At 34.7% G+C, this 18,595-nt stretch overlaps 2 protein-coding genes across 3 annotated transcripts; both read left to right on the top strand.

Moving 5' to 3' along the window:
• Nucleotides 1-1,786: 1,786 nt before the first annotated feature.
• On the top strand, nt 1,787-12,542 carry LOC104908906 (glutathione S-transferase T3-like). 2 transcript variants are annotated; one of them, XM_057396405.1, is made up of 4 exons: nt 1,787-2,572; nt 4,295-4,392; nt 4,484-4,789; nt 11,216-12,542. In XM_057396405.1, exon 4 carries the CDS (start codon nt 11,258-11,260, stop codon nt 11,993-11,995), a length of 738 nt encoding a protein of 245 aa, XP_057252388.1. In that variant the 5' UTR covers nt 1,787-2,572; nt 4,295-4,392; nt 4,484-4,789; nt 11,216-11,257; the 3' UTR covers nt 11,996-12,542. The 2 variants fall into 2 exon arrangements, with proteins under 2 accessions (XP_057252388.1, XP_048504621.1); XM_048648664.2 differs by having other exon boundaries at nt 4,295-4,789.
• Nucleotides 12,543-14,734: 2,192 nt separating this feature from the next.
• Nucleotides 14,735-15,274, top strand: LOC104908905 (uncharacterized). Its single transcript, XM_010698077.1, has one exon. It carries the CDS (start codon nt 14,735-14,737, stop codon nt 15,272-15,274), a length of 540 nt encoding a protein of 179 aa, XP_010696379.1.
• Nucleotides 15,275-18,595: the final 3,321 nt, after the last annotated feature.

Consider the following 18,595-nt stretch of genomic DNA (forward strand, 5'->3'; position numbering starts at 1 on the left):
TTAGCTTAGGAGATAAAATCTGTTTAGAATTAAGTTTTGTAGTTCCGCTATAATGAGAGAAAGTTAGGTAGAGTAAGTAAGAGGAAGCCTTATGGAATGTGGTGTGCTCCCATGCTTGTGGAGCATATATAATATGTATAGTTACTTGGTTATTGGTGGAATTAGTCTACCAAGTTTGTTAATCTTATTTGCAGGACTACCTCCTACGTTTAACCTTTGTTGTTATCAGAGTGCGCTGTGAAAGCAAAGTGATTTATATCCCTCTAGTTCAGGGTTGAGTTGTGCGTTAAAATTATGTTATGTTGTGCATTTTAAAATAAACTTCCATTTTATTTTAACATAGTTATGTATAGTACATTGTTGTTATTCTATTTTTATAGTTGCTTAATAGTGTGTTTTATTATGGAGACGATATATAGCGTCTATTTCTTTCAACTAAGTACTGGTTTTATGCGAGTACTTCTTATTTGTTTTTTTTTTTTGTTTTTTTTGTCATTTTCAAAACTTTCGAACTTGAGTTCATATTTCAAATAATATTTTATATATTTGCTCTTAATAAATTTCATACTTATATTATAATTATATTTTGATATTCAAGTTTTGTTATTGTCAATACTTTGCTATTCTCTTTGAAAAGAAAATTGTGTTTAGCCGAGATCTAAAACTTGTTTGAGTTGATATTAAGTCATAATGGGTGATTCTTTTGACTTGTAAGTCAATTTGATAAGTCTAAATTTTAAAATTATTTGAGTTGATATTGAGTCATAATGGGTGATTCCTTTGACTTGTATGTCAATTTCATAAGTTGAGACATTTTATCTATTTTGAGTTACTTTTCTTTTTGAGTTGATATTATGTTTATATTGGGTGATTCCGGTAAACTTTAATGTCGATTTGACAAGAAGCCTTTCAAATATTGTTTTGTTGATACTATGTTGCAATGGGTGGTTCCATGCATATTTGTGTCGACTTGACAAATTTTAAAATTGTTGTTTATTATTCATTATTTTATAGCCTATTTATTATTAGTATTTCGTCGTTGTGAAATTTATTTTAAAGTTATCAACTTCTTTTGCGAACTTAAAATTTCATATATATGTTTAGGAGGCGTACGCTCTTATAACATATGTCATGGCTTGTGTTCGTATGTGCTATTTTAATAAAGCAGCTAGCTACTCTTTATTAAAATGTTCTTATCTGTTTAAGTGGAGTATAAGCCTGTGTGGTTACCTCTATTTAAATTGGTTTGACTATCAATCTACGAACTTTTACTTCTTTGTTTCCTGAAAAAAAAAATTTATTATGTATGGTCAGCTTTATTCTTTTATAATTTTACTTAAATATTTATTCATGCTACTTTGCAAAATTAGCAATAGTTTATTTTGCTAACGTTTCTACCTTATACTTTTTACTTGTCTTTGGTTCTTCAACATTTTATAAATGATGTTTGTGACCATGCTTCCTTACTATACAACTCTTTTTGGTCTTCCAAAATAAAACGTATATTATTTGAGTTATCAAATTTTGTACCCGCAAAGTTGTTTAGTTCTTCACTAATATCCATCGATTTCTGTTTTCTTAATGTTCTTTATCAAAAGTATTTTCTTTTGGTCTCCTATTTCTTTCCAAGTTTCAAGGACGAAACTCTTTTAAGGGGGAGTGATTGTAACACCACGTAATTTTCACTCATTATTTTTTTTGGTGTTGTTTACATTAAAATGATATTTTCTATTAAGATAAAATAATTTATTATTAAAAACTATTTTTAAAGTGTATAATTATTTATATTGTGTTATGTTGTTGTGGTTATTAATTTAAAGTATATATGATGTGCGTATTTATTTTATCATATAGATAGTAATTCTATAAATTTAAGTAGCGTGTGATTTTAGTTTTCAAGTGTTGTATATAATATGGGTCGACCAACATAAAAAATTCTTTTGCAAACCCATATCCTTCTTATGTTGTCCAAAATTTAGAGGAGAAGTATTAAGCATAGTATTAACATCTTCTATCTATCCCTCTTTGTAACCACCAAAAGGTGAAGAGCCATCCCCCATTAACCCATCTTAATGCAATTAAACCTTTGCTTTATGAAATGAATCATCACAGTATTTTTGCTGCACACTCTCTTCACGCCAGACTTACAAAGAAAAACAAAGAGTCCTTCTCCCTTCTCGCATTTTCGGCCATTTCTGCACACTCATCTTGTTTACCCAATATCTCCTTCGTCTCTTATTGGAATTGGACGTGTGAGTAGTCGAAATTCATCTACTCGGATAGATCTTGCTCGTGGTGTCATTCTTTTTTGAAGATACTGGAAGAATTGGTCGCAGTTTCTGTTTCAATCAGACGGGTCACCCGGTTTTGTTTTCCTGTCGTACCTTCACGAATTTAATCATTGCGGAAGATCGAACCGTTGGATCGCCCTGAAATTTGGACAGCACGTTTAGGACATATGGGCCTTCATTATGACTGAAGAGATTTTAAATCAGAGCTACAGATTGACAGGAATCGAGATCGGAGCAGAGCAGTACGTGATGAAAATGCAAGCAATTGGAGGTCTTCAAAGGTAACTAATGGCGAACCTAGTACGACTAGAGTCCATTTAGGAATTATTTAGCCTTAATATCTAAGTTGGGGTAATTTTGTGCTATAATTTGTGGGTGGGTAAAACTTTCTTATTATTGGTGTTATACTTGTCAAGTACATGAATGCTTATGAGTGTTAATTAAGTGAAATCAACTGGTTCAAACTAGGGTGATATTTTCTTGTTGAAAGTTATGTTTAAGCGGCTAGAATTCATGATTTATGCTCTGTGAAATTCATGTGCTAGTTAGTAAATTTTGTGTTCATGATTATACGCGTCTATGATGATGGATTATGGATAGGTAATGTGTGATCATGTTTATTTTTGGTTAATTGTGAGCATGATAATCTGTTGCTTGCTGATATAAGTCGCTTGAGGAAGATTCATGTCTATGGCTTGTTATTATCTGCCGCAACCTAAGAGTGTTGCTTCTTCTGTATAAGCATGGTAGTGTGACAAGCTTGGAGTTTTATTTACATTTCCGTAGGTGGTGCTGTAAGAATTATGATATTGGTTTGCTTGCATAATTATGCTATATGTTTTAAGTATTATATACTAACGAGTATTCAGGTGTGAGATTTTGGTTTCGTGGGTATATTTGTGTATATGCAACCATGCAGGTGTAATGCTTAATTTCTTATTATTATATGTTACTTGAGTTGACTTTCTTTATTATTGCTTAGTTTACATATATATTTATATTATGTATTTTAAGTATTTTTTTATGATGGTTTGGTTGTTTGTATGTTATTGAGAGTATAATAATATTGTAGTTTTATAAATCAGTATCTAAGTTGTCGACGTTACAGTACTCGAGGGAGAATAATACTGTCTTTAGTACCGTTTCGCCAAGAGTTATGTACCGGGGGTATTATAGCCAACGTTGTAATTAACCTTGTACCCAAATTCAGACAACGAGAGTGTAGTAATTGGAGTATCTGATTATATTGTGTATTTGGTGTATATTTATGTTGTAAGAAAGATTTATTCTTTTTAGTTGGGTGAAATGTTTTATTAGTATTATATTACTATAACTTTGAGAAGAATAAATATTGTTGAATTGAGACTCTTGGATTGCGATCCTAGTTTCTGCTGATTTTAGGTGTAAGGCCTGAAGGGCATCCTTATTATTTTATATTTGATGAATGAATTATTGTATTTAATTGTGAAAATATTTTACTGAGATTAAGATATCCGGTGGGATAGATGTAATCCCCGGTGAAGAACATGCCAACCACCTAGGTTGCGATTTAGGGGTATTACCTGGGTTAATTGTTGTCGTCCGAGAGGTTGGGAAGTACTGAGTTGGGTACTATCCTGCATCGGGAGTTTGGCCATTCTTAGACACAGGCAGTAGGGAATGTAAGCCCATAGGCTGTCTGGAGATTTCGATCTCACAAACCTTAGGAAGTGGGTTGCGATCCACTGGCGTTCTGCTCTTTCTCATAAGCTATTTATATTATTTTGGAGGCTTATGTTTTTTATCTTGTATGTCTATATTAAGTTTATTAATCATGATGTACTTTATTTAACCATGTTAAACTATTAGTTGTTGTTTTGTTGTTGTTTGGTTCAGTTTGATCTTTTATGTTGATTGGGACTTATTTATTAACGCTTGATAACTTCTACATGGATCCTAATTGAGCTGGGAGAGCTGTTAGTTACTCCCCACTGATTGTGGATATTTGTTGTATATCTTTGCAGGTTATGTTGATGACAATCTTATTTGGTTTTGGGCTCGGGTTGAGATGTGAGCATTAAAATGTTAGATGTTTTAGGCCTACTCTTTTATTAATTTAAGAGTGAGTTTTCTTTTTGGCTATCAATTTAATTTATTTATACTATTTATTTATGTTGGTTTTATCACTTAGATATTTAAACACATTCTTGTAGTAGTGACATTCCCAGAAGACGATGTTTCCTCCTGTAAGATCTTTCTTCTATGAGCAACCAATCCTGAGTACAAACCAAAAAGATCCAGCATTAAATTACAGAAATAACATATATAATAAAAAGAAAAAGAATGCAGAAGATGTGGTCTTCCTTGGTTTATTGACATGAACATAGTATATCAATAAGAAGCAAAAAAGAGACCCTCACGACATAAGTCCAGCCTGGACACAGTAAGCAACAGATGGGAATAAATTTGTCGACTGCTTACGTTATGAGAATATTGTTCCTGGCATCAAAGTTGACAAGGTATGACAATGTTGCATGTCTTTCACATTTTGACAGCATAATACTCCCTTTGTTCTGTTTTAATTTTATCACTTTGTATACATGTTTGCCAAGACACAACTTTTAACTATAAACATCTTTGAAAATCCGATTTCGAGAAAATAAAGTTGATCTTTGGAAAATACACATTAATAAGCCATGAAGTTCCTTTTCAGTTTTGATTTTTTAGTTAAGAATCATAAATTTTGATATGAACCTGAGTAGCAGAACAAGAGGAATCAAGTTACCTTAGCAAGGAGCAACAACAACCACAAGATGATTTGTAAATATCACTAGCTCAATTCATGAATATCAATTTTGATTTGAACTCAGGCACATAGGTTTCTTGCATAAGGTTAACAAACATAGCTAGTCAGATACATACACTGCCATCCCATCAAAGAGAGAAGAAAACAAGAGGAAAAGAGAGAAAAAACATAGTAAGTTACTTCATACTTTTACATTAACACAGGGTCATAAGCTATTTTAACATGTCAACCAGACAAGGTCACAGAGGGGAAGATTTGTGGGTTTGAAGAGACAAAAATGAAGGTTTTAGTTCGATCATTGTGACCTTAAATCAGAGAAGTAAATAAAAATTGAGCTTTAACATTCATCATAGTCTAACTAGTCAATGAGAAGAATAATTAGACTTGCATAACACTCACAAACCAAACAATCATACAATTGAGTACACTGAGAGTATCAAGAGCACAAAGTATGTCAAGTACGATGAGGAGCTAAAAAATGAAATTTTCATACTCATAAAATATCTTGCATCAGCAAGTAGATAATCCTACACATCTGCTATTATTGGGGAAATATAATATATGAGCATATTGCACTTAAAAATTTGAGATACAAAAAAAAAGTGAATCACGAAATGGAATTGGATCAAACGCGAAGTGGTTTTTGGATCCAAGAAAATGAATCAATTTGTTTCTTAGTAAGAGAGGAAGGATATATAGATACACAAACATACTAGCATAGACACACAAACATACTAAGCCAAACTAAGGAGACAAAGTATGCAAGATGTCATCAAGAATAGCAAAGAAAATAAGAAAAATGATAAATTAATATGACGTTAAATAATAGAGAACCCCCCCCCCCAACACACACACACACACACAGAGGGACGCAGCAAAGAAAAAGAGTCAATCATGGGCAGATTTGCCGTATGGAGAAGTAAGAAATATATAAGACATTATACCACACTAAGAATAGATGAGCTAGCTCCTTAAACGGCAAAGTATCAGGATAGTCATGCATAAATAACTGCTCAAAAGAAGGAGACACGTACCATTCACTAGTTACAATTACACAAACACTTACATTTACACAAGGCTTCAACATTATTACTATTTTAAACATTGAAAATAATTCAGCTTGGGTGTTAAAGGAGAAATCATACTAACAGGATTCAATGACACTTTCAGTGATCTAATAGCTTTCCAGGTAATTTAACAAATACTTTGTTATGCATTGGGTATAGCCATATAGGGGAAAGTAATATTATAAGTACAATGAAATTAGGCCAGCTTGGGGACAAAGTAAGAAATATAGGAGATTAGTGAGAGAAGGGCATAAAGAAAATAGTAGAAAGTTTCTGTTAGTTGTTATCTTAAGAGTGTGTCAAGTCGCTCAAAACATGGCAATCTATCTTACATTTTCTGTTGAATTTCCAGATTATCAATCAAAGAATCATTACCTTTCTAGATCTGCTCATATATTATATTTTGGATTGCCTCTATATGAATATCAATTTTGTTGTATAATATGAGCACTATAAGAGGGGGGTGAATTATAGTAAGAGAATAAGCTATACTTTTTGCGGAATTAAAAGTAAACTTGGGAACAAACAATGGGAACACGAGAGATTTTACGAGGAAAAACTTCCTAGGCCTAGTAGGAAGAAACAACCTCGACCACAAGGGATTTTAAACAACTTTCCACTATAATAGGCCAAAGCAACTCTGATTACAACCTATTACTTTTCTCTCGATTCTCAACTTAAGTCACTCAACTCAAGTTCCCAACGACAGTTCCCAACAACTGACGTTTTCTCTCAAACTTCACTCGAAGTTCCTTTCTCTTTCTCTTTCTCTTTCTCTTGCTTCACTCAAAGCTTTCTCACACTTACAAGAGTTCACTCAAACCCTTTTTCTCAAAAATACACTTTATAAAATAATGGAAGAGTAATAAACTCGATTAATGTAAGTATGAATTCTCTTCAGGAAAAGGCACTGACACTTTAGATAACTTAGGACAAATTAACTAAGTCAGACACAATTTTGCTCAAATGAATTAGGCGACTATTTATAGACAATTAAGACAAGACATGTTCTCCACTAACTTAGACCATTATCACATGTTCTCCATGATGTTTAATTAATTAATTAAATTAAATTAATTATTCCATATCATGTAAAGCATCCACTTATCCACTACTTCAATTCATAGAAGCAGTAACACATTACATGGTTTTTGCAAAACTTGGAGAATAATTAAACTTATTTAATTAAATAAATACTTGGAGGATAATTAACATAAGCCACTAAATCCACTAACTACATAAAACGTGTAGCAGTAAACATTAGGCATGCAATCTAGATTTTAGGAAATAATAAATAAAATACTTTAGCTAGTTTTTAGGAAAAATGTCTTTTTCAATATCTTTTATAAAACCGGAAAACAGTTTTTATAATTTAAAAATCCGAAACATTTAAAAATCGGAAATATTAAATTTTCGAAAACTAAATCTTTTAAATAAAATATAAAAGACAAAATATATATTTTAAAAAGATAATATTTGAAAATCAGTTAATTTAAAATCAGAAAATCTTTTTAAAATCTTTTCCTAACAAACTTAAACTAACTTCCTAATATAATGGGTCTTAGTCAAAATATCCCTAAACACTCTAACAACTATATTGGGCACTCAATTAACTTAGGCGCACAATATTAGTCACTTAGAAGTTCCTAAATTAGTTTTAAGTCTTGTTCCCTAATCTTTAAGTCTTGTTCCTTAGCCTTGTTCCTATAGTGCCAGGTCTGTTCCTTTCATGGGAACAGAACCAAGTTCCTTTGAGAATTCACCACGAACTTAATAAAGCTTTTACTCAACATTAACAAGAAGATTAATAGATACCGTAATGTATTCTAATCTTCATTCCACGCTTGATTCTTCATCTCTCGAACATCTTTACTTCGATCTTGATTAATTCTCCGCTTTAATATTCAATCAAGTATTCTATTAGCTCGAGCATGAATTACCTTGCAACAACATAAATAAAATATACTATGTCTTTTGTGGTTAGGTCATCTTCAAAACTCAAGGGTCAACAAATTTTGATATGAACTCAGGCACATAGGTTTCTTGCATAAGGTTAACAAACATAGCTAGTCAGATACATACACTTCCATCCCATTAAAGAGAGAAGAAAACAAGAGGAAAAGAGAGAAGAAACATAGTAAATTACTTCATACTTTTACATTAACACAGGGTCATAAGCTATTTTAACATGTCAACCAAACAGTGATTCTTCAGGTTAATCAAGGGCATAGAAATATTAAGTGTAAATTGAACTTAGAGTTTTCTTATACTTTAACATGCTGCTAGAATGATTTTCCCTATCCAACACTATCGTTTCCCCCCACTCAGGAGGCACACTAAGACCATTACCCTCCTATCATATACCAAACAACAACAACAACAACAACAACAACAACAACAACAACAACAACAACAACATAATACCAGAATTAAAGGGACGTAATTAGACCTTCTGATTTTTTTTAAAAAAATTATTATTAACTAAATTGAACCAAAAAGACTATTTTATACCTTCAGAATCATCAACCATCTTCTCCTTCCCCTTACTTCCAGCCGGATTTTTCGGGGATGAAACCCTTGCTTTCTTGCGTTCCTTTTCGTTGACCAATTCGCTCCCCTTTGCTGGAAGGGCACAAACAATTTGCCTACCTTTTGCAACCTCTTCTGCAATAGTTCTAATGACTGTGTCGAAGGCTGTTTTGGCATATGGACTCATGAATGGCGTTGTTGCTTTGTTTCCCCTCAAAGAAAGAAAAAAATCAAGGAATTTTCTTTCAACTGATAAGGTCGAAACAAAGTTTCAGCCATGCCTTTCTTTGTGGATCTTCTTCAATTTCATAAGCTATTTTTAATGGTGTCAGATCTACCATTTTTTGGTGTTTTGGGGTTAGGTTTACCGGAAAAGGGAGGGGATTGGTGTTGTAGAGGACCGAAGATTGGAGCTGCGAATTCAAACGAGTAACACATTCATTCATAACTCATAAGAGTAAATTGATTAGTAACCTCATTTACTTTAACGAGTAACCCCATTCATTCATAAGAGTAACCTCATTTATTGATACGGGTAATCTCATTTGTTCATAAGATTAACCTCATCTAATCATACGATGACGCTATTTAATCATACGAGTAACCCCCATTTTTTCATATGAGTAACCCATTATTTCATAAGAGTCATCTCATTCGTTCATAAAATTAACCTCACTTAACTATTTAATCATACAAATAACCCCAATTGTTCACTAAACTAACCCCATTTTTCATATTAGTAACCTCAGTAAAGCATTTCGACGATCCTATTTAATCATACTAGTAACCTCAATTGTTCACAAAAGTAACCTCATTTTTTCATACGTGTTAGAGGTGATCAAATAGCGAGTAGGGCCGGGTTTTGGCCGGCCGCTCCAAAAAAAATTGTCCATTAGTCGAGTCGGGCCAATTGCGGCCCTTGAACCAAATTCCCCAAGGGAAGGTCCACATTCCACTTTAAATTAGATGTGGGGGGAGGGAGCCAAGATGGAGGGGGGAGGGGGGAATCCAATGGCAAGGTGGCGAAGCTGGCTTTTGGGGGATTCCAGATGAGGCATCGAGGATTCCTTGTAATATCTGCGGTTGAGTATGGGAAAGAGAAATTCCAGCCATTTATCCACCAACCTAGGCGGAGGATAATGAGTTCATGAAGCTGGGCGATGGGGATTGCCTGTTGATTGAAGCATCTTGAATTTCTCTCGTTCCATAAGGACCATAGTATTACGAAGAACGATGCACACCAAATTTTTTGAAGAGAGGGTCGTGTGATGGTGATTTCCAGTGATCGAAAGCAAGCCTGATGGAACCCAGGAAGACCCATTGGAGGTCCCATATATTTAACCACCACGACCATACTTGATGAGATAGAGAGTAGTGTAAAAAGAGATGATTGACGGCCTCCTACCATTGGCCACAAAGAACACATAAAGTTTCGGATGGGGGTATAATGCCTCGCATTGCTAGCTTGTCTTTGGACTAATATTCCCTATGAGCACCATCCATGTGAAGATCTCAATACGGTAGGGCACTAAGCCTTTCCACGGGCCTTTTGTGGCGTCGAGATAGGGAAAGAGTGAAGGAGCAATGAGCTCCATTGCTGCAGATTTTATCGAGAAGGTTCCGGTTTCACAAGGGGCCCATATATAGGTGTCTTTGTCCATAGGTGAAAGATGGGCCTGCTGCAATGTTTGAAGTAGGGAAGCCCTCTCAATTTCATCCCGGGGCCTAAGAGAATGCCCAGCGGTTGCCCAGCAGTGGGTTTTGGAGGAGAGAGGTATAAAAAGTAGTAGTAAAATAATAGGAGAGAGAAAATTATGAGCTGAATTTACAATGCCCAGCTCTTCCCCATGAGCCAAAGAGAAAGAGGAGCAAAGAGAAAACTATGGGAACACGTGGAAAGTGATGTTCATTTGTGCCAACAAATCCAAGCATCCAAGGGTCCTTATTTTCTCAATCTAACGATTGAGAGTTGTGATGCTTTTTTTTTTTACTATTACACACCTTTTAGCATTGTAACGTTAATAATGTTGTTTTATAATTTATTTGTTTTTTTTAAAAAAAGTCTACAACAGCTATTTTTTTCTTCTATAAATGAAGACTAATATTGATATACTTTCATACACTCCTTCTTTTTCTATTCTTACTTTTATACACTCCTTTTTCTTCTATTTTAATAATCTACTTAGATTTTGTTTCAAATACAGTTATTATCTCATATTATCTCATAAAAAATGGATCCAAAAAGTGGAAGGAATAAAAACCCCTCAAAATCCAAAAAGGCCACACAATCTCAAACTAATCCAAACTATTCTCAATTAGATCTAAATTTTGAAATGCAATCCAACTCATAAAATTTTGCAGAGTATCAAAATTATGCCATGCATATCTTAGGTTCCCCTAATCAAAATAGCTAATCACGTTATCCCCAACACAATTTAAATTTCTCAAATCCAAATTCGTTCACCCAATTTCCTCCAAATTCAACCGAGAAATTCCAATATTCTCAATCTGAGTCAGTATTTCCTATGTCCCAACACTTTCAGTCGTCGGTAGGTGGAGAGCCACTTCCAGAATTTGATACTTCAATGCGATCTCGTGCTGCATCAGTAGAAGGTGAGGATGATGATGATGATGATGATGATGATGATGATGATGATGATGATGATGATGATGATGATGATGATGATGAAGACAAGATTGAGGACAATGATGGTGAAGATGAAGACACGCAAGCTGAAAAAACGTCTAGACAATTTCGGTCGCACGCTGAAGAAGAAGTCCTGGTAAAATCATGGCTGCAGGTTAGTACAGATAAATACGTTGGTACGAACCAAAAGGGAAATACATTTTGGGGTAGAGTTACTGATACATTTGACCAAGTTAGACGTTATAGAAACAGATGTTGGGAAGAAAGGGTTCAAGGGATTAGGAAGTCTGATTTATTAAAGGAGAGAGAAATGGAGCCCCTTATAAGTCGTTGGAAGAGGATTAATGCAAGTGTTTCAAAGTTTGTTGGAGCATATGCACACGCTGAGCTAAGGAGAACAAGCGGTCAATTTGATGATGATGTTATGAAGAGTTCATTTGCCATATACAAGAGTGACTCAAAGAGACATGCAGAGTTTCAAGACAAGCATTGTTGGGAAATTCTAAGGGGGGCAGACCAATGGAAGCCTATAGGGAGTACTGTCAAGAAATGCAAGAAGAAGACGGCAACTCAAGAAGGTGGCTCTAAGAGGATTCGAATTAATGAAGATGGTAACTTCTCCACTTCAACTGACCAAAATACACCAACCAATGGTGATGTAGGTTGTTCCTTCTAGCTTCCTAGTGATGGGTCCGTAAAAAATAAAGGTAAGGGTAAGGGAAAAGTTATGAACATGCCTCCAGAGGCATTTCAATAATGGGTGGATTCAGTATATGAGATGAATTTGTCAAGGACAATTGAAACTGAAATGGAACTTGCTAGGCTAAAACATGATAGAGATATTGAAAGTGAAAGGGTGCAGCTAGAGAGAGAGAATGTATTAGTTAAACAAAGAAAGATTAATTTGGAGTTATTCAAAGTCCTTTCATCAAAGGCATACCTAACAGAAGAAGAAGATGAATTGAAAAATAATCTTGTTAAGGTATTATTTCCATGATAAGTAATTTGGAAGTTCTATTTGTACTTAAGTTGTTTTAATTAGAGATTAAAGGCTATCTATTTGTGTATGCTTTATTTGTACTTAAGTTGTTTTAATTAGAGGCTATCTATTTGTGTATGCCTTTATTTGTAATTGTAAGTTGTTTTAATTAGAGGCTATCTATTTGTGTAAACTTTATTTGTAATCGTAAGTTGTTTTAATTAGAGGCTATCTATTTGTGTAAGCTTTATTTGTACTTAAGTTGTTTTAATTAGACGATATTTATTTTTTGTGTAAGCTCTTGTATGATGCATATTATTAGTTAATGTTTATGTGTTGAAAAAAAGTGATTCTGAATTGTTGGTTTTCACTTCATTAATAAATTTAAGTTGTACATGAAGTGACTATCCATATGCAGTCAAATTTATTGCTTTATTTACAGCAATATGAAGTGACTACTCAACCTTTAAAAAAGAGTACTCAATATTGGTGATCAGATGCAATAGTATTCATAACTTGCAAGAAAACAAACAAATGCAGGAATGACTACTCACTGCAATTTTCAGATGCATTATTATGTTACTTTAATGACAAAATCTGACAAAATGACCTTACAGTTTTTGAAGCATTATTGTTTTGGTGGATTTTTAAAAAAATGTCATTATTTCATGGCAATAATGATAGACATCATGTCTCTATATAAATTTGTTTGGATGCTAAGTTTTACTACACTCATCCTTTCACACAAGAACGTTCATACATACACACCAAAAAATGTCATCTGAATCAAGTTACAACAGCCATATTTCAACTTCCGACTCTTCCAATTCTGTTGATGTTGCCAATTCTAATCAAGCAAATTATAGAAGATGTTATGAAAGACGTAGACAAGAAAATCGTCTGATGGATTAGATTATGGATGGCTTCAGGGCCGGCCAATAGCCTGTACAAACAGACCATTAGCACAGGGCCCCGAAATTTTGAGGGCCCAAAATATCAAAGCCCAGCCTTTTTCAAAAAAAAAAAAAAAAACTTCTTCTATCCCACGCATATACAGGAACAATGGCATCATCAACTCCTCTCTAACTTCCCCTAATTTCTCGCTCCATATCATTGCCAACAATCAGTGACTCACGCAATTTTCCAAAATTTGTTATCTTTTGAAAATCTTGCATATTCTTAATTTTTCAATTTCTATTAAAAACTTCCCAAAATTCTCTCATTCATTCCATCAACGGTTATGAAAAATATGGAAAAAATCAATTTTGATTTCTCAATTAAATTTTCAATTACGACTAAAATTTTCTACTCTATATATAATTCTAACCTAGCCGGTATTATATTTTTCATCAATTAACAAATAATTGTGGAACAAAAAAACTAAGATTCATACCTTAAAATTTTTGGTTTTTGCGAATTTAGGAAGATGGCACCAGAAGAACGAGATACTAGGAGGATGAAATTTGGAGAATTTCGCTTTTGTTCCTACGTTTGCCAATCTTGGGTCGGCACTTCGTTCTCAGTCTTCATAGTTTGCAATTGAGTATTTGACGAAGATCGAAGGTAGAAGAAAGCAGAGACAAAGTAATCTAAGTTACCTTCATTTGATATTGTTCAAGTGTAATAATCAGTTTTTTCATTAATTTTTTTTTAGTTTGGATGTTTGATTTGGCCACTGTGAATCGATTGAAGATCAAAGAAGAAGATGAGTCATGACTCATGGGTTAGGTGGTAAATGTTAATTATCTAATTGGCTGTTAAGATAACTCTGCTAGTGTAATTTGTTAATGATCAATAATGTAATGTAAATTATGTAATATTTTATTAAGGGTTAGTGGAGTTGTGTTTTGTGTATACACTAATAATACCAAAAGGGTTCTTAACTTTTTAGGTTGAAATTATTAGTTAGTAATTGACTAATTTTTTAGTTTGATGGATTTGCTTCAAAAAGCATTAGGAATAGCTGATTTTAAGTAGGAAGTTAAAAAAAAAAAGTAGGAAGTTAATAATAGCTTTAAGTTTTATTGAGATTTTATTTGCCGTTTAAATAAAGTACTTTAAGTTAAATAAAGTAGTTTACGTTTTTGTGTATTCAATTCGTAAGAATATAATTATATCTAGGTTGATAATTTTTTCAATACATACTTTTTTTAGTTTGAAAATTTTATTTTTCTAAATATAAGGAGCCTGATTTTTAAGATTAGAACAGAGCCTCTAAAATGTTTAAGACGGCCCTGGATGGCTTCATAATGGCCAATCCAGCTGATACATACACCGCGGTTAATCAAGTTCCTAAGGCACCAAGGAATCTAGTTCCAAGATCGTGAAAGTGGACACGACCGCTTATGGAGGGACTACTTTGTAGATAATCCTGTTTTCCCTCCAAATTATTTCCGTTGAAGATTTCGCATTCGAAAACATGTCTTCCTCCATATAATGGAAGTCTTAATTACTCGTAATGAATTCTTCAAACAAAGGCCAGCCGCCACTGGTAGACTTGGTGCTTCTGGATTACAAAAGTGCACAACAGCTATACGATTGTTAGCATACGGCACATCAGCTGATTCAGTGGACGATTATCTACGAATCAGTGCATCTCTTGCAAGAGATTCATTGCAACATTTTGTTGAAGGGGTTGTCTCTCACTTTGGTGATGAATATGTGAGACGACCTACTGAAACAGATTTAAATAGATTATTATTTGCAGCTGAACAATGGGGATTTCCAGGCATGATGGGTTGTATTGATTGCATGCACTGGCGGTGGAAAAATTGCCCGACTCAATTTAAAGGAATGTATTCTGGAAGACCTGGTAAACCGACATTGATTCTAGAAGCCATTGCCTCATCATATAATTTGTGGATCTGGCATGCTTTCTTCGGAACACCAGGTAGGTGTAATGATATTAATGTTCTTGATAGATCTCCATTGTTTAACGATGTTTTTGAAGGTCGTGCACAGTTAACTTTGTTGTAAATGATCACCAATACGATATGGGATACTACCTCACCGACGGTATATATCCTCGGTGGGCAGCTTTTATACCCACGATAAACCTTCCACGGAATTAATGAGAAGGAAAGTCTTTTTGCCCAACGTCAAGAGAGTGTACGAAAAGATGTGGAACGTGCATTTGGAGTACTACAAGCTCGATTTGCTATAGTTCGTCAACCTGCTTTAGCTCGTGATCGAGAGATGTTGGGGAAAATAATAATTGCTTGCATTATTATTCATAACATGATAGTTGAAGATGAACGAGATTCATATTCCCTTCATTATGATCCCAATGATTATGAGGAACCTCCACATCCTAGTTCAAGTCAACAAAATGCGCAAAATTTCAATGAACCATTTATATATGAAACTAGTGAGAATCGCATGGCAAACTTGCAAACATATATGACTAATAGAGTTCGAGTTCATGACAAGCCCATGCATGACCGCCTCAAGGAAGACCTAGTGGAAAATATTTGGATGAAACTCGGAGAAACCAGGCTTTAATTACGGCGTAGTGTTGTTTTATTTTAATAGCTTCGATGTTTATCTATTTAATAATATGTTTTGTCTTTGCTGCTCTTGTTTAATGCATTATTAATTAAACATACATTTTCTACAATGCCATACATTTTCTACAATGTCATACGATTCAAGTGTTAATCATTCGACTTAATTAATTAAATCAAATAAAAATTATCTAAAAATAATTAATAAAAAAATATTATTTTATTACCATCAATTCAGTGGTCTAATTCTAACATTAAATTATGCATAAATAATAATATAGTGGAATCGGAGGAGAGAGAAAATATGGTGGGGTATGTTAAAAACTAGGAGAGAGAAATATGATGATCACAAATTGGAGGGCAACCATTAGGAGTAAGAAATATATGGGATTGAAATGAGTAGGGTATGAATGAGGTGGAAGAGTGAGGAAGTAATAAAATAATTGATGACCACAAACCATAGGGCAACCATTGTGTATGCTCTAAGGGCACGGGTCCATATAAAGCTCCAGACCCATTTAATACCGTCCCAAAAGCCAAAGGAGTTAACTGCACCATTAGGGAGGGAGCTAATCCAAAAGAGCCTCGAAAAGATGAGTTTTAGAGGTGAAGATCCGATCCAAAAGTCATGCCATTTCCGATTTTTTTTGGATGTTTTCAGACAAAAAAGTGTTTCCTTGAGAGTGACGAATTATGGTCGAACAAATGTCACACCATGGTCCTCCTATTTGGGAATTTTGAGATAATTTGCAGTGAAAAGTTTCTCATAGCCGAATTTTACTTGGATGGTAGAGCTATCTCCACACCATGGTTCAGTGAGATATCTCCACACTCATTTGAAGAGAAGAGGCATGTTGTGCTGGAGAAGGTTACCAATTCCTAGCCCCCCCTAGGGCTTTCAGTTTCTCTATTTGACTCCAGGCTATTGGAGACATGAATCTATTTTTTTCAGTTGAGCCGCACCACAAAAACTGTCTTTGGATTTTGATGATCTTATCCGCAACACCCACCGGAATAGGAAATAATGACATGAAATAAAGGGGGAGGCTTGACAGCGAGGCCTTGATGAGGGTAGCCCTCCCCCCTATGGAGAGGAGGTTCCCCTTCCAAGATGCAAGTTTTTTCTCCATTCTATCAATGACGGGTTTCCATAAATGCAGATGAGAGGGGGAACCACCAATAGGGAGGCCCAAATAGGTGAAGGGAAGGTTGGCGTTTTTACACCACAAGGACTCAGCAAAATCATCCAGGGATTCCGCCGCAATATTTAACCCAAAAATCATGCTTTTGTGGAAAGTTAACTTGTAGGCCCGAGGAAAGCTCGAAGAGAATTAGGGTTTTTTATGTTTGCAAGGGCATCATAGGAAGGGTGACAAAAAAGGAGGGTGTCATCCGCGTATTGTAGGTGTGAGATTTTTGGGCCTTTTCGGCATATTTTGATTCCCTCCCAAAGATTGAGGGAGGTGGCTTTTGTTATGAGTAAGTTTAAGGATTCAACCACCAAGTCAAAAAGGAAGGGTGAGAGAAGATCACCTTGGCGGAGCCCAATTGCAGTTTAAAAGGGGGTGTTGGTGATCCATTTAGAAGAATTGAGGCGAAGGCGGTCATGACACATGATCTGATCCAGTCTAACCATCTGTTCCATTACCCATTTTTTAAGTAATTCCATGAGATACCATCGAAGGCCTTATGAAAATCAAGCTTTAAGAGGATTGCTTTTGTCTTGTTCCTTTTACACGAATCAACTAGTTCCCCGGCAATAAGGGCTCCATCTAGAATTTGACGGCCTTTTATGAAAGCTGATTGATGTGGGCCAATGATGGAACTCATCACTCCTTGGAGTCTTCGAGATAAGATTTTTGTAATGATTTTATATAAACACCCGACCATGCTAATAGGGCGATAGTCAGAGAAGCCAACTGAAGATTCGCATTTGGGATGAGCACAATGAAGGCATTGTTGCTGCCCTTTGGAAGTTTGCCTGAGCACCAGAATTCATCCACCATACTGTAAACTTCATCCTTAATGATTTACCATGAGCTCTTTATGAACCGAAAGAATACTTGATTTTGTTATTTTATATTATTGTTAGTACTTTACGATCGCCTTATAGAATTTAGTCTAAAATAACAAATCAACTATTCTGAATTTATATATAACTGAGGTCTAAGGATCAAAGAATTAAAACGTGTTTTTTGACAGTGAATTACGATAATTTTAAAGCAGCATTAACATGCATACATATCATATAAGAAATATATATAAAAAAATTATTATAAAAAATCTCATACATCTCAAAAGCTTCTATATATAGTTTGTCGGCGATCAACATTATGCATATCTATATCAAATTATTCTAAAAAATCCCATACGTCTCATTGTCTAGTATTATCTCTATTTCAAGATCAACTCTTACAGTGTATTACTAGTGTGTCGTTCTCCTTCAAGATTAATGGGAAGGTTTCGGGTTCCCTGATTCCAACTCGGGGGCTTCGGCAAGGTGACCCAAAATCTCCCTACCTCTTTTTATTATGTGCTGATGCTTTTTCTTTGCTTCTTTCTAAAGCGGCGCATGATAAGTTTATTCATGGGGCGAAAGTGTGTAGGGGTGCTCCGAGGATTTCGCACCTCTTTTACGCGGATGACAGTATACTATTTGCTAAAGCTTGTCTGAAGGAATGTTCTAAAATCGCTGACATTATCAGTACATATGAGAGAGCATCTGGTCAAAAAGTTAACTTAAGTAAGACGGAAGTGGTGTTCAGCAAATGTGTTTCTCGGGCCCGTAGGGAGG

Source organism: Beta vulgaris, chromosome 7 (assembly GCF_026745355.1).
Source record: "Beta vulgaris subsp. vulgaris cultivar EL10 chromosome 7, EL10.2, whole genome shotgun sequence".
Lineage (NCBI taxonomy): Eukaryota > Viridiplantae > Streptophyta > Magnoliopsida > Caryophyllales > Amaranthaceae > Beta > Beta vulgaris.